Genomic DNA, 14,537 nt, shown 5'->3' on the forward strand with positions numbered 1-14,537 from the left:
TAAACTGGATATAAAACAATATCTTAAAGTTGCCTAACTTTTATTTATATATATGACTTCATCTTGGCAATATATACTTTAGTGTTGTCTCTATTGAATATAGTATTTTATTATAGCATGTTGTATTCTATGAACTTTTTTCTATGACGTAATTTTAATATTTAAAGAGCATTAAATTATTTTCTTTCAAACACATTTAATGCATTTAAAGTGGAGCTCCGCTTTAAATGCTTCAAATGTGATAGAAAAAACCTTTGAAATGAGTAACCCAAAAACTGAAATTTTTGTTTATCGGTTGTCGGCTTTTTGGTCTTCTATTAAAACTTTTTGACAATTTCTACTAAACTTTTTAACAATTAAATTTTTTTTTAATTTCTATAGTGTTATTTTAAAGCCACATTTAAAGAAATAGTTAAATCTATTTAATATTAGACAATAGATCAAACGATGAATAAAATTACACTAACGAATAATAGGTTATAATAATAGGTTATAATATAATTTTTTTGTGCAAATATTCAATTAAACAATAAAATCGAAAATTTAAAAATCAAAACAGATAAGTAAAAATAAAAGTATATAATAAATAAGCCTTTCTAAATGTCCTAGAAATAAAATAAAATTGTTTTTAAAACTCAAAAAACATATATAAATAAAGGCACTCTCTCCCCAAATATGCATCATACAGCTAGTTGCATCACTGTCAAGTGGTCAAATTTAATTTTTAACCTCTAAATTGAATTTCCTGACGGAAGAACCCTAAAACTTGCATAACATATTGTTCTTTTATAAATAAATAGTTTTCGCCGTTCTCGGACCTCATTTAAGTAATGTGCGCAGCAGCAAGTTTTGGGTTCTTGTTTATTTTACAGCTAGTTTGGATTTTCTCTGCGTACTTGCTCGTGATTTTTGTGTATAAACCGAACAGAATATGGCATACTTCTCTTTAGGTTTTTGCATTCTCTTGGCGCGGTAATGTAGTCTCTGATTGTGTTATTAAGAATAAATATATTTTGGAGAAGATTTTCGCAGTTTCTTTATTCTACAGTTTAATAGTAACCTCCTAAAATATAAAATATGAAATATTAATTAAAAACATTTAAAATGAATAATGTTATAGCTTATAAGTTTATAAATATTAAAAATCAAACTTGAAGATGTTGATGAATAATAATTATCAGGTACCAAAAACATTGTTAAAACGACCTGAATTCTCAATGACATACCTAGGGCCACATTTATGGAACTCATTTCTTCGCAATAATAGTAAAACTATAATATCAATTCAAACTTTTACGATTATTTTTAAAAAATAGTTGATTAGTTTTACATCTCAAATTTTATTATATATTCAAAATATTTTTTTTCTTTGCTAACAATTCCTCCGTTTGTTAAATAGTGTTATTACTTTTTATATCATTACTTATTTTTAACTTTTTTATTTTTTTTTAGTTTTATTTTAAGTTTTATTATATTTATATTAAAAGAGAAATTTATTTAAAAACAAAAATATAAACTTTTTAGTGTTTGCAATAATATTTTTAGAAGTATGTATATTTAAGTACTGCCATTTTATACTGCCTTAAGTAGAATTTAGTATTAATATAAATTCCACACCAAAAAAATTCAATACTTGCATCATATCTATTAATCCGATATCATACAAGTATTGCAAGACAAAGCCCAATGGACGCAGGATGTCCTTGGACATCCATAGGACGTACCGTTTAGGTCAATTTGTCCAAGTCCAAAATGGTCTTTGGACGTCCATTGGACGTCCAAAATAGCACGTTTTTCGGACTTCCATTGGACTTACTTTAGCGCATGCGTGAGTATAGAATGTTTTCAAAATGGTTAAAACGACAAAGTTTGAAAGTTGTCAGCTCTTCAACTTATTTAATGACAAATTAGTTATAGTTATCGAATATTAAATTATAGTTATCGAATATTAAATTATAGTTATCGAATATTAAATTATTTATCTTAAAATTAAAATCAAAAAATTCGAACTTTTTCATACTAGTAATAGAACTACATTTCTTTATTTTTCAATATAAATTCTGTATGCAATATAAATTTATTAGGTATTTTATATTATAAATTGAAGAGATTTACCTAAATATAGTCGTAATTGTAATGTATTTTTTAAATTAACAGAGATCTTCAATAAATATTTAATAGACAATTATTTCTTGTTTACACACACACACACACACACGCACACACACACACACACACACACACACACACACACACACACACACACACACACACACACACATGAAAGAGCTTCCAGTTAATATTACAATGGTGAAAGTTTTATCGAAATTAGATGATTCTATAAAAAGTTATGAATATTTAAGTGACAAAGTTTGAGTACAAGGATTACTTAAGAAAACTGTGACCAATTTTAGAACTTTTTACAGGCTAAATTGTGGTATTGTTATTTCTTATCTAAATACACACAAATTTGTATAAATTTGTGTGAATTAGAATAAAATATATAAATAGAAGTTTTTAGAGATGCAGTAAAGACATACCAAAATTTCACATAAGACAGCTGCAAGATGATTTCATTTTGTAAGCATTTAGACATGAAATGTAAAACTTTTTTTTTCAGTTAAATGCATACAAAATTTAAATGCTTTTAAACTAGCACAAAAATAAGTCTTAGAGAGTTTAAAGTCTTGATTCTTAAAGAGAGCAACAAAAGTGTTGTGTATTAGGGGTGTCAGTGGTATATATACTAGGAGGGGGCATTTATGCTGATGTGTAAAAAAAATTACTTTTCAACTTTTTTTGTACAGTTTTTATTTTATTTTATTCTTTAATTTCTTTTGTTTTATTTAGGTACCCCAGGAAGTCCTTACGGTCTTATCACTGAGCACCGCGGATGAGTATTTAATTGGAAGTTCACGCCTCCTTCCTAACTGTTGTCACAAAACTTGCCCAGAGGTGGTGTTTGAACCACGGATCCTTTGTTTCTGAGGCAAGTGCGTAACCACTGCACCACGACTGTGGTTTTATTTCAATTAGTATTTAGGTGCTTCAAAAAGTCCTAAAGACCTTATTATAAAATAGCATTTAACCAGAAACTTCACGCCTCATTTTTTATCAAACATGCATATATGGACAGAGTCGGCTTCCTACCATGGACCTCCAGTTTTGAAGCCAGAGCTCTAACCACTACACCACGGCTGCCTAATTTAACTACCTATTACCCCGAATAAACCAAATATCTTGATTACGCAATAATTTACTTGCCTAATAATATTCTTAAAAGAATTGCGGTTATGAAAATAGTCGTTTTCATTTTTAAAGAGTTTAGCTGCCTAATAGAAAAAAGTCTAAAGATGTATGTAATCTCGTTAAAGCATTGATCTCGTATCAACTCGTTAAAGTTCTGTGTTCCGAATCAAAACTTTGCAATGATACCTGAAATAAAATGAATCTAGTATATATATTAAAATGATAACAGAAAAATTATAGATATAATCATGTAATATAGTTCAATCATGTAAAATTGAAATACCCATGAGCAAACATGGGTATTTTACCAAAAAGCATTTTACCTGAATTAGATCTTTTGTTGAAAATGCTATCTCAGCAGTCTGTAGGTCTGAAATAGCACCTAGTTCACGCATCATCTGCTCCACAATTGTACGGTGTGGAAAATCACAGATATCATGTGTGTTCTCCAATGTTATGGGGTAGCAGTGGGACAATGTGAGAAAAAATATGACACATAAGCATGTAATATATTTGAGCCTTAATACTTGATAAGTAAATTTTGGAATGTCTTGATAACTGGTTCTGTTGCTAGTTGCTTTTTCAAATAAAGATTAGCATTTTGAAGTTGCTTTAACTTTAAGTTAGAACAATTTTTATTTTATTTCTCACGCAGCTGATGATTTGTTATTTCTTTTTGAGCTATAGTCAGATTAATTTGATTAAACCTATATGACTTTGATTGTACTTTTTCTCTCAAGTTTTTAAATCCTCTTTATGTTTTAGTCTTTTTGTGGCAACGAAAAGGCTAAAAAATACTTCTAAGCAAATTTTTTGATATTTTTTTTATATCTCTTGATGTTGTTTTTTATTTTTACTAATACTGCTACCTATTAAATGCCTAATTTGATTTTTACTTGTGAAGATGAAATCTTTCAAAAATACTTTTGCTATTTTAGTAGCTGAAAATCCACTTTGAATATACAAACAAATAATGTCCACTTTGAATATACAAGCAAATAATGTCCACTTTGAATATACAAGCAAATAATGTCCTTTTAAACATAGCTAATAAATCCACTTTGAATATACAAACAAATAATGTCCTTTTAAACATAGCTAATAAATCCACTTTGAATATACAAACAAATAATGTCCTTTTAAACATAGCTAATAAATCCACTTTGAATATACAAACAAATAATGTCCTTTTAAACATAGCTAATAAATCCACTTTGAATATACAAACAAATAATGTCCTTTTAAACATAGCTAATAAATCCACTTTGAATATACAAACAAATAATGTCCTTTTAAACATAGCTAATAAGAAGTCAAATTTTCAGAAATAGGCAGTTTGTTGCAAGTTGACGGGGAAAATAAAAAAATGTAAATAAATTTTTCCACATAGAATATAGAAATAAGGCTTACATTAACATGTCAAAGATAATTACATTAAAATATCAACGATAAAAGGTGTTTTTTATTTTATAAAATTCTTAAGTTTTTTAAAATACTCTTTTAAAAAATCCAACTTTTTTGCTAAATGTTATAAATGTTAAGTTTGTAATTCTAAAACTGCCCATTATTAATTTTAAACAAACAAAAAACATATGGCTGACTTATTAACTTGTAGTTTATTGACAAACGGTAACCTATAGATTAAAATGATGCAATAAATATTATTCATAAAAGGAAAAAAAGAGCAGATGTGGATACTATTTATGATGAACTATTAAAACATTTCAACAGCCGACTAGATATATTACAAGTAAGTGACTTTCTTAACATACTGGTATTGAAAAATATTTTAAGTTGCTCCTTTAAAAACGGCAAGGAGTCTTACAACTCCGGTAGAAAAACCTGCGTCTGATCTTTGTATTACCAACGTTAAAAAAATCAAAACATTAGAATCTAAGCTTAAAATTTTGAACAACAAATTTAAAAACTTGAAAAGTAGTGAATATTGTCTTTCAATCTTAAAAAAAGAAAATTCGTTTCTAAAAGAAGAGTTACCAGAATTAAGGAAAATTATTTGTGTCTTAGTCAATAAGTTTGATGTCAAATTAACCGTGTCTGATTTGAAATCGATTCATAAGTTAAACTTTTTAGGCAACATTAGTTTTAACGAGCAATTAAATAAAAATTTAATTAATTCAAGAAATGACGAAACTAATAATGACTTCCTTCAAAAATAATATGTTAATAATACAATTGATACGAATATTGAACTGAAAAAAATTTCAGACTGGTTCAAATCAAATAAACTTTCGCTAAACATTGAAAAAACCAAATATATTCTCTTTCATCCAGTCTCAAAAAAGCATATTCTACCATGCAAAATGCCTGTGCTTATTCTTGATAACATTCCTATAAAAAGAATCACGTACACAAATTTTTTAGGTATCATTATAGATGAAAACCTTTCGTGGAAGTACCATATCGATAACTTATGCCATAAAATATCCAAAAGTATTGGAACTCTTTATAAATCAAGAAGTATTTTAATGAGACATACTTTAATTAAGTTATATTACTCTTTGATACACTGTCATATTAGTTATGGCAATGTCGCGTGGGGGAGTACGCACAAAAGTAAGTTAAAACCTCTCCATTGTCAACAGAAGCATGTAGCACGTCTTATAAATTTAAAAGATCGTTTTACTCATGCAAAGCCTCTTTTATTTAACATGAACATTCTTAATATTTATGCGGTTAATATTTTCAACGTTCTTTGTTTTATGTTTAAATGTAAAATTAATTTATGTCCAGTTTCTTTTAGTGATTTATATTCATGTAAAGAAAACACAAATATATACTCCAAAATAATATTTTTATACGACAACCAAAATGTAAAACAAATATCGGCAAATCTTGCATTCAATTCCGTGGAGCATTTTTATGGAACAAAATAGTCTTAAAAAATTTTGATTTTACTCATGAATGGAGTTATCCAGTATTTAAAAAAAAACTAAAAGAAATAATTTTTAAAATTGATGACATATTTCTTTATTTTTGAATGCTTGGTTTTGATGGCTTCATAAGATAGCTTTATATTTTAGATTTGAATATATTTGACCATTAACGATATTTATATTTTTGTCAAGTCAAGAGTTTTTATCTTGTAACTTTATTTTATTGTATTTAACATTCTAGCGGTTCTCGATGACAAGACCTAGAAGTCTTCTGCGAGTCTCCGCGTTCTTTATATTAAAAAAATATATATATATTTTAGTATCTATATAATATATTTTAACGATTTATTTTAACATGTAACACGAGTTTTATTCAGATTGTAATAAAAAGAACAAAAAAAAAAAAAAAAAAAAAAAAATTGATGTTAAAAATAAAGATCGTTTATGTAACGAGATAGTAAAAGTTCGTCATCAGTTAAACGTTAAATATTTAAATTTTAAAAAGTCTAATATTTCTGAACCAGCTAAACCAACAGTTTCTATTAATAATGAAATAAATTTTCAATCAAATCATAAGTTTAAAAATATTGAAAACCAACTTTTCTCCGTCAGAAAAAAAATGCATTCCGATTTTTTAAATTATAAAAATCTTGCACGAAAACAAGAAGACTCGCTCTGCTATTGCAAAAACAAAAAATGTGAAAATAAAAAAAATCATAAAAAACAAGTAAGCAATGTTGTTAAAGTTTATCCTTACGATAACGATAAAAAACAAGTAAGCAATACTGATAAAGATTATCCTTACGATTACCAAACTGACGATTATAAATGGCCAGCAGGAACAACATTAATATGTGGAGACCCTGTCTTAATGAAAATTAACGAAAAAAAAAAACATAAGTTAGGAAAAGTTAAAGTTAGAGTCTTTCGTGGTGCTACCATAGAAGACATGCGTTCTAATCTAATTTCTCTCAAAAAAAGAACTTGCTAAAATTATTCTGTATACTGGAACAAATAATTGTATAAACGATTCGTCTGAAACTGCCTCGGAAAAACTAAAAGATCTTGTTTCCTTTATTTTGAAATCGAACCCAACTTGTTCAATTATCTTATCTACACCAATTCGTCGATTCGATAACGCATAAGCTCAACTTATCACGATACGTTTAACCTATAAATTAAAACTGAGTAATTATAATATTATTGATAACTTAAATTTATCTAATGAACACCTAGGGTTACATGGTCTCCACCTTAATACGCGAGGATCTGGTAGATTAGCCATGAACTTTATTGCATATCTGAAGTCTATTCGATAGAAATTCCCATCTGATTTTTGATCACCAAACTTACCTACCAAGTATTAATGAAGATCTTCGCCTAAATTTTTATTAGGTTAAATTAAGGGCCAATTATCCAAAAAATGTCAGTCTAGCGTTTATAAATATAAATTCCATCCGTAATAAATTTTCTGATATTACTACCTTTATAAACAAAACTGTTGATATTCTTATTATTGGTGAAACTAAACTAAGTGACTCGTTTCAAACTAATAAGTTCTTAATTTTCAGGTTATAAAACTCCCTATCGCCTGGATATTTCTCATTATAGCGGAGGCATTCTTGTGTACATCAAGATTTTTCCTAATGACATTCAAGTTATCACTTTTGAAATAAAACTAAGAATGCAGAAATGGCTAGTGATTGCTGTTTATAAACCCCCAAATAAGAATTGTGACTATTTCTTCAATCACATAAAAGGAGTGTTTGACTTTTATTTACAATCGTGTATAGATTATATTCTAATTGGTGATTTTAATATGCAACCTTCAGATAAAATAATGAAGGAATTCCTTCAACTTTATCAATGCACTAATTTAATTAAAGAACCATATTGTTTTAAACCGGTTAATAAACTTTCATGTATAGATCTTATACTCACTAATAGAAAGTTGTGCTTTCAACATTCGAATACCTTTTGTACGGGTGTGAGTGATCATTATCAACTAATATACATAATGCTTAGATCTACGTTTTGTAAGTTACCACCTCAAAAACTAATATATAGATCGTTTAAAAATTTTTCAAATGAAAATTTTGCAGCAACACTCTATAAAAACCAAAATTCTTGTTATGATATAGATGCTTTAAACAAAATATTTAGCAAATTTCTAAATTTGTATGCCCTTCTTAAGTCTAAAATACTTAGAGGTAATAATAAACCTTTTATAGCTAAAGACTTACGAAAATCAATTATGCTTCACTCTACATTATATAAAAAATTCCTTAGTGATAAATCTGATATTTCGGGGCTAATGTACAAAAAACAAAGAAATAGGGTAGTTAATTAAACTGTAAACTAAAGAAAATTTTTTTTGGGCAAATTAACACTCTCTTGATTTCAGATACATCTCTCTGGAAGTTAACTAAACCTTACCTTTCAGATAAATCAGGTAACTCTAACAAACGTATCACTTTAGTTGAAAACGGTAACATCATCTCTGACAACTCTTTTATGACTAATATTTTTAATAACTATGTCATAAACGTTGCAGTGCCATCTGGTAGTACAGACTCCATACATTTGTCTTTATTCTCTTGTTCTATAGACCCAGTTGATGCATAATAAACATAAAGAAAAAATTTAGTACGTGTACCCATAGTTTCCAGTTCCGTCAAATGACACCTGATGATACTACAAAAATTATAGAGTCTATGATTAATGAGAAAAAGAGTAGTGGTGATATTTATGTTAAACTTAATTGTTAAACAACTTTTATGTTAAAATCTTATATTGTTCACTTTAGGGATAGTCTTACAGATTGCATAAATAATAGTATCCATAATGGTAAATTCCCGTCTTTTCTAAAAATGGCTGATGTTATACCATGTTTCAAGAAGAATGACTCAACTGATAAGTCGAATTACCTTCCAATTAGTATTTTACCAGCCCTTTCTAAAATGTTTTTGAAACTATTTTATATGAACAAATCTTGATATTTATTGAGCCTAGATTTGATAAACTTTTGTGTGATTTCCGAAGAGGTTATAGTACTCAGCATGCCCTTTTTTTGCTACTTAATAAATGACATGGTTGTATTAATAATAAAGGTGTAGTTGGATCAATATTAATAGATCTCTCAAAAGCGTACGACTATATCCCGCATGACTTTCTAAACGCCTGTGGTTTTTCGAAAGAAAGTCATAATCTCTTGCAATCCTATGTTTGTTGTCGTAAACAGAGGGTAAAAGTAGGTTCTTCTGCCTCAAATTGGGTCGATATATTATCTGGAGTGCCTCAAGGGTCAATCCTTGGACCTATTTTCTTCAATATCTTTATAAATGATTTATTTGTATTTATTAAAGATACGGAACTTTGTAATTTTGCTGATGATAACACTATTTATGCTTGTGATTTTAGCTTTGAGAAGGTTATTTTTCTTTTGCAAAAAGAAGCAACCAATACCATCAATTGGTTTCAGTTAAACTCGATGGTTGCTAACCCAGATAAGTTCCAATTTCTTTTAATTGGCTTTAAAAACACAAAAAATCGATCACTAAAAATAGGTAATATAAGGGTTTTTGCCTCCGATAAGGTAAAACTGCTTGATATAACAATTAATCAAGATCTAAAGTTTGGGGAACACATAATTGTAATTTTTTTAATGACATTTTAATGTGTGTGTACTGTCTATAAAGTTAAATGTGTTGATTTAAAATGTGATAGTTTTAGTGTTAACTAAAACTATCTTGTAAAGATTAACTTGAAATAAAGTTTTTAAATTAAATTAAATTAAAATATATATATATGCATGTATATATATATATATATATATATATATATATATATATATATATATATTATATATATATATATATATATATATATATATATATATATATATATATATATATATATATATATATACGTTGCTCATTTTATCCTACTCATTGTTTGCAAATATATTTGCGGTCGTTTTTTATTTTAATTTAGTTTTTTTATCTATGACTTACCAAAACTCATTACAAGTGTTTTCATATAAATTTTTATTGTGGATGTCTTTTAGTTTGTTAACCTTTTTGGAAATCAAATTCAAAAACAAAGTTTATTTACTTTGCTTTTAGATTAAATTTTTTATTTTTGGTTTTCTAAAAACATGATCTATGATTGATAGACAATTTTGTGATAAATATTATTTCTTTAGATACTATTGTTGGTAACGAAATTAGTTATGATGCAAGCAACATCGAGGGTGCCATTGGCGATATATTAAAGCGAGCCAAAAAATAATGTTTATGCTAGATTGTATTTATATTTTACTATTGTCAAAAATATTACTCTTTTTATTTTTTGTTATGATTTGTGTCAATGATTTGATTGTTTATGAAGTAACCTTATTATTATCCTAATGAAGGTTGCCACTCGTGTTGAATCCCAAAAACACGTGTATATTAAAATTAGGCTTTGTGGAAAAAAAAAAGAAAAAAAAGTGCCTATTGTGGACTTCCGGACTGTTTTGGACGTCCTTTTTCGAGGTTAAACTAATAGCGAAATGGTATACTAATAGCATAGTAGCTTAAACTAAATTTATTATAGTATAATATGTTATAACTCATACATTAAAAAAAATTCGATAAAGGAAAATTAACCTTTTTTTTATATATTTTATTCTTATTGTTTTGTTACCAAAAAAATACTCTGCTTGTTTTTCTGAATCGGTCTGAAGTTATCACACATTAAATTATTCTGTATACTTGATCTACCCATACTTGAGTGAAGTTTTCGTAATGTTTTCAACTAAAAAATGATGACACGTATTAAGTCGTTTAAACTTAAGCTTAAGTAATAGTAAAACTTTAAGTTATTTAAATAAAAAAATTAAAACCGTTTTTTAACAATTATACAATTAAATTGTTTATAAATATTGCATATTTTTTTTATATTCAATATATCGTATTTTTATTTGAAAAGTTACTAACACAATACTGACATAATAATATTTTATTAAAGTCAAAAAAAAACCTTACAAATTTAGCAGGCACTTTATGTTTACTATCAGCCAAAACAAACCAATCTGCATCAGAGCAGGGCGGTGTTGTTAAAGAACCACGATATTTAAAATAATTACGGTGTCCAATTTTCATGTCATCTGGTAAAAGACCTTCGAAGAGTTTTTCCACATCATTTGTAATTTTAGCCACGTCTAAATGAATAAAATATTATCCGTAATTTTAACCGCTTTTGTTTGTTTGCTTATTTGGTCGTTTAATAATATTTACAATTTATATATTTAATTATATCAAAAATAAATAAATTGGCGAGGCAAGATTTATTATTTATAAATAATAATTAAGTAGCCTTTTTACAAATCTCTTTGCATAAAAATGTGTATAATGTATATGTATAGAATATGTATACCAATATGTTCTGAAACCCGCGAAAGTAATATACTCAATCATGTTTTTTTCAAATTTCACATTTGTCATTTCACTTTTCGGTAGTATCTCTGTTGAGTGTCCATTTAGTTAAAGTGACCATAACTCAGGCCTTCTTTGCATAAACGTCTTTGATTATTACCTGTCCAATAAGAATTCGCAATTTTTTTATGATTTTAACTATGTGATTGGTTTTTCATATTTTGAAATACCTTTTCAGCTCATCTTCGTAGTGGTATTGATCTTTTTTTTTATTATTTAGAACAGTTTAGCGAATTAGCGTAAAAAAAGAATTTCTATCCTAAATATATTTATAAAATGCTAGTTCGCAAAACATTTTTATGAAAACGAAGGTCGAATACCAAGACCAATTTACATAAAATGGCAAATAGCAGATATGCTTCTAGGTGTAAAAAATTAATACACATATGACAAGATTGTGGAACTAGTTAAAGACAAATGCAAGTTTTTTTATTATACAAAAACCTACGTAAAACCGAAAAAAATATATGCTCTAAAAACAAACATCAATCTGTTCACTAATATTATCAATATTGCTGACGTATTTAACAATTACTTTTGTAGCGTTTTTAAGGTAGACATTGGATATTTACCTGAAACAAGTAGTTTTGTAAATAATTATACTAACATTGAGGATGTAGACTTTACGGCAGAAGAAGTTTATAACCAACTTTAAAAATCTAAAATCTAGCATTTTGCTTAAGCGAAAGTTCTTTAAAGTTCTCTAACGTAAAGTAAAGTTCTCTGAATCATAAATTCTTCGTATTCCGCTATCGTTTATATTTAAAACAATTTTTAAGTCAAGCACCTTGCCTAAACAGTGGCTTCAAGCCATGGTTTCCCCCATTTTTAAAAAAGGATCCACGTCAAATGCCAATAACTACAGATCCTGCTCTCTTACATGTACAAGGTGTTGCGTCATGGAAAGTATTATTAGCTCAAAAATTGCTGATTATCTAAGTAATAATAAACTAATATAACCTAATCAACGCGGCATTTTATCCAAAAGATCTACAACTACAAATCTTCTCGAGTCAACAGACAATTGGAATAAAGTTTACACAATCATTTAATCAAAGTACACCACAGCCGTGGCGTACTTTGATTTTCAAAAAACTTTTGATTCTGTATTCCATCCAAAACTCTTGAGAAGACTTTCAATGTGAGGTATTACAAAAATTACAAAAAGAATATCGCAAATTTTGTCTGTGCAGCAAACATCCGAGTATACTTAATCCTCAAGCGTTTTAAAATTTGCGATCCATGCGTTCTTGTAAAAGTCCTCACTACCTACATTAGACCAATTTTAGAACATTTCTTCCCGGTCTGGTCACATTGCAGCATCGAATTCGTAACCTTCGATGAAATACAAAGACATTTAAAAAAAAATTAGCAAACTTAACTTTGCTATAAATTAGCGAACTAACTATAACTAACTATATATAAACTATATATATATATATATATATATATATATATATATATATATATATATATATATATATATATATATATATATATATATATATATATATATATATATATATATATATATATATATATATATATATATATATATATATATGTATATATATATATATATATATATATATATATATATATACATATATATATATATATATAATATATATATATATATATATATAAATATATATATATTATATATATATTATATATGTATAAATATATGTATATATATATACATATATATATATATATATATATATATAATATATATAAATTATATAAAAACTTATATATTATATATATGATATATATAAAATTATATATATAATATATATAAGTTATATATTAACTACTATAAATTAGCAAACTTAACTATATATATATACAAAAACTATATAACAAATTCCTAATGAAGTTAAAGTACAGAGAATGAGAAAATATACAAAAATTATAAGTATTTTTATGAACATTTTCTTAAAAAAACAAATAAAAATGTATTATATTAAACAAACTAGTAATTCCATTAAATAGTCATTAAATAATGGGCCGAAGTCAAATAAAAAGTTCAGTATTATCTCAAAAAGTTAATAAATCAGATATATTTTGTCCTAATAAAATATCTAACAAGTTTAATAAATACTTTACAAATGTTGGGATTAGACTGGCAAACAAAATTATACCAATTTCTACGTTATTTAAGACATATAAAAAAAAATCAACAGATGCAACAATGTATGATAGCGACTTAACTTTTCTTGAATTTGACGCAGCCTGTTTTTCTTTAAAAAAAAGGGTTTGATTAAATTCCTAGTAATATCCTTATATCTAACTAAATAAGCATTAAAAAACCTTTGTTCCACATTGTAAACCTATCTTTAGATCATGGAGTACTTCCTGACATACTTAAACTTGCAAGAGCATACCCAATTTATAAAAATTATGATCACACCGACGTATCGAACTATATACCCATATTGGTACTTTCTGTTTTCTCAAAAATCTTCAAACGTATAATTTATAAGAGAACCTTTGATTTTTCTACAAAAAATAAATTTTTTAATCCAAGCAATTCGGATTTCAAAGAAAACATTTAACTGAACATGCCATTATTGAATTAGTCGTCCAAATAACTGATAGTTTTGAAAATGATAAGTTTTCTCTCAGTGTATTCATAGATATAGCCAAGGTATTTGACGCTGTTGATCACATTATTCTGTTAGACAAACTAAAATGGAGCGGGGTATGCAACAAATTATATTATTGGATAAAAAGTTATCTATCTAATAGAAAACAATATTTTCAAAATAAGAAATCCGGATAACGGAATATTCTGTGTGAAGTGCATCAAGGATTGTTCTTATGACCGCTTTTATTTCTAGTTTATGTTGATGATTTTAATAATGCATCAGTAAAACTAAATGCTATCATGTTTTCAGACAATACAAATCTA

At 26.8% G+C, this 14,537-nt stretch overlaps 1 protein-coding gene across 1 annotated transcript in view; it reads right to left on the minus strand.

Annotated features, from left to right (window-relative positions):
- Window positions 1–399: 399 nt before the first annotated feature.
- Window positions 400–14,537, minus strand: part of LOC136089017 (carbonic anhydrase 5B, mitochondrial-like) — a 62,325-nt gene continuing 48,187 nt past the window's right edge. The window contains exons 8-10 of the mRNA XM_065814484.1: window positions 11,171–11,346; window positions 10,793–10,940; window positions 400–1,063 (exon numbers count right to left, since the gene is read on the minus strand). Of these exons, the coding sequence (XP_065670556.1) occupies window positions 10,815–10,940; window positions 11,171–11,346 (302 nt within the window). The 3' untranslated portion in view covers window positions 400–1,063; window positions 10,793–10,814. The remainder of the gene's footprint in view (window positions 1,064–10,792; window positions 10,941–11,170; window positions 11,347–14,537) is intronic.

Source organism: Hydra vulgaris, chromosome 12 (assembly GCF_038396675.1).
Source record: "Hydra vulgaris chromosome 12, alternate assembly HydraT2T_AEP".
Classification (NCBI taxonomy): Eukaryota; Metazoa; Cnidaria; class Hydrozoa; order Anthoathecata; family Hydridae; genus Hydra; species Hydra vulgaris.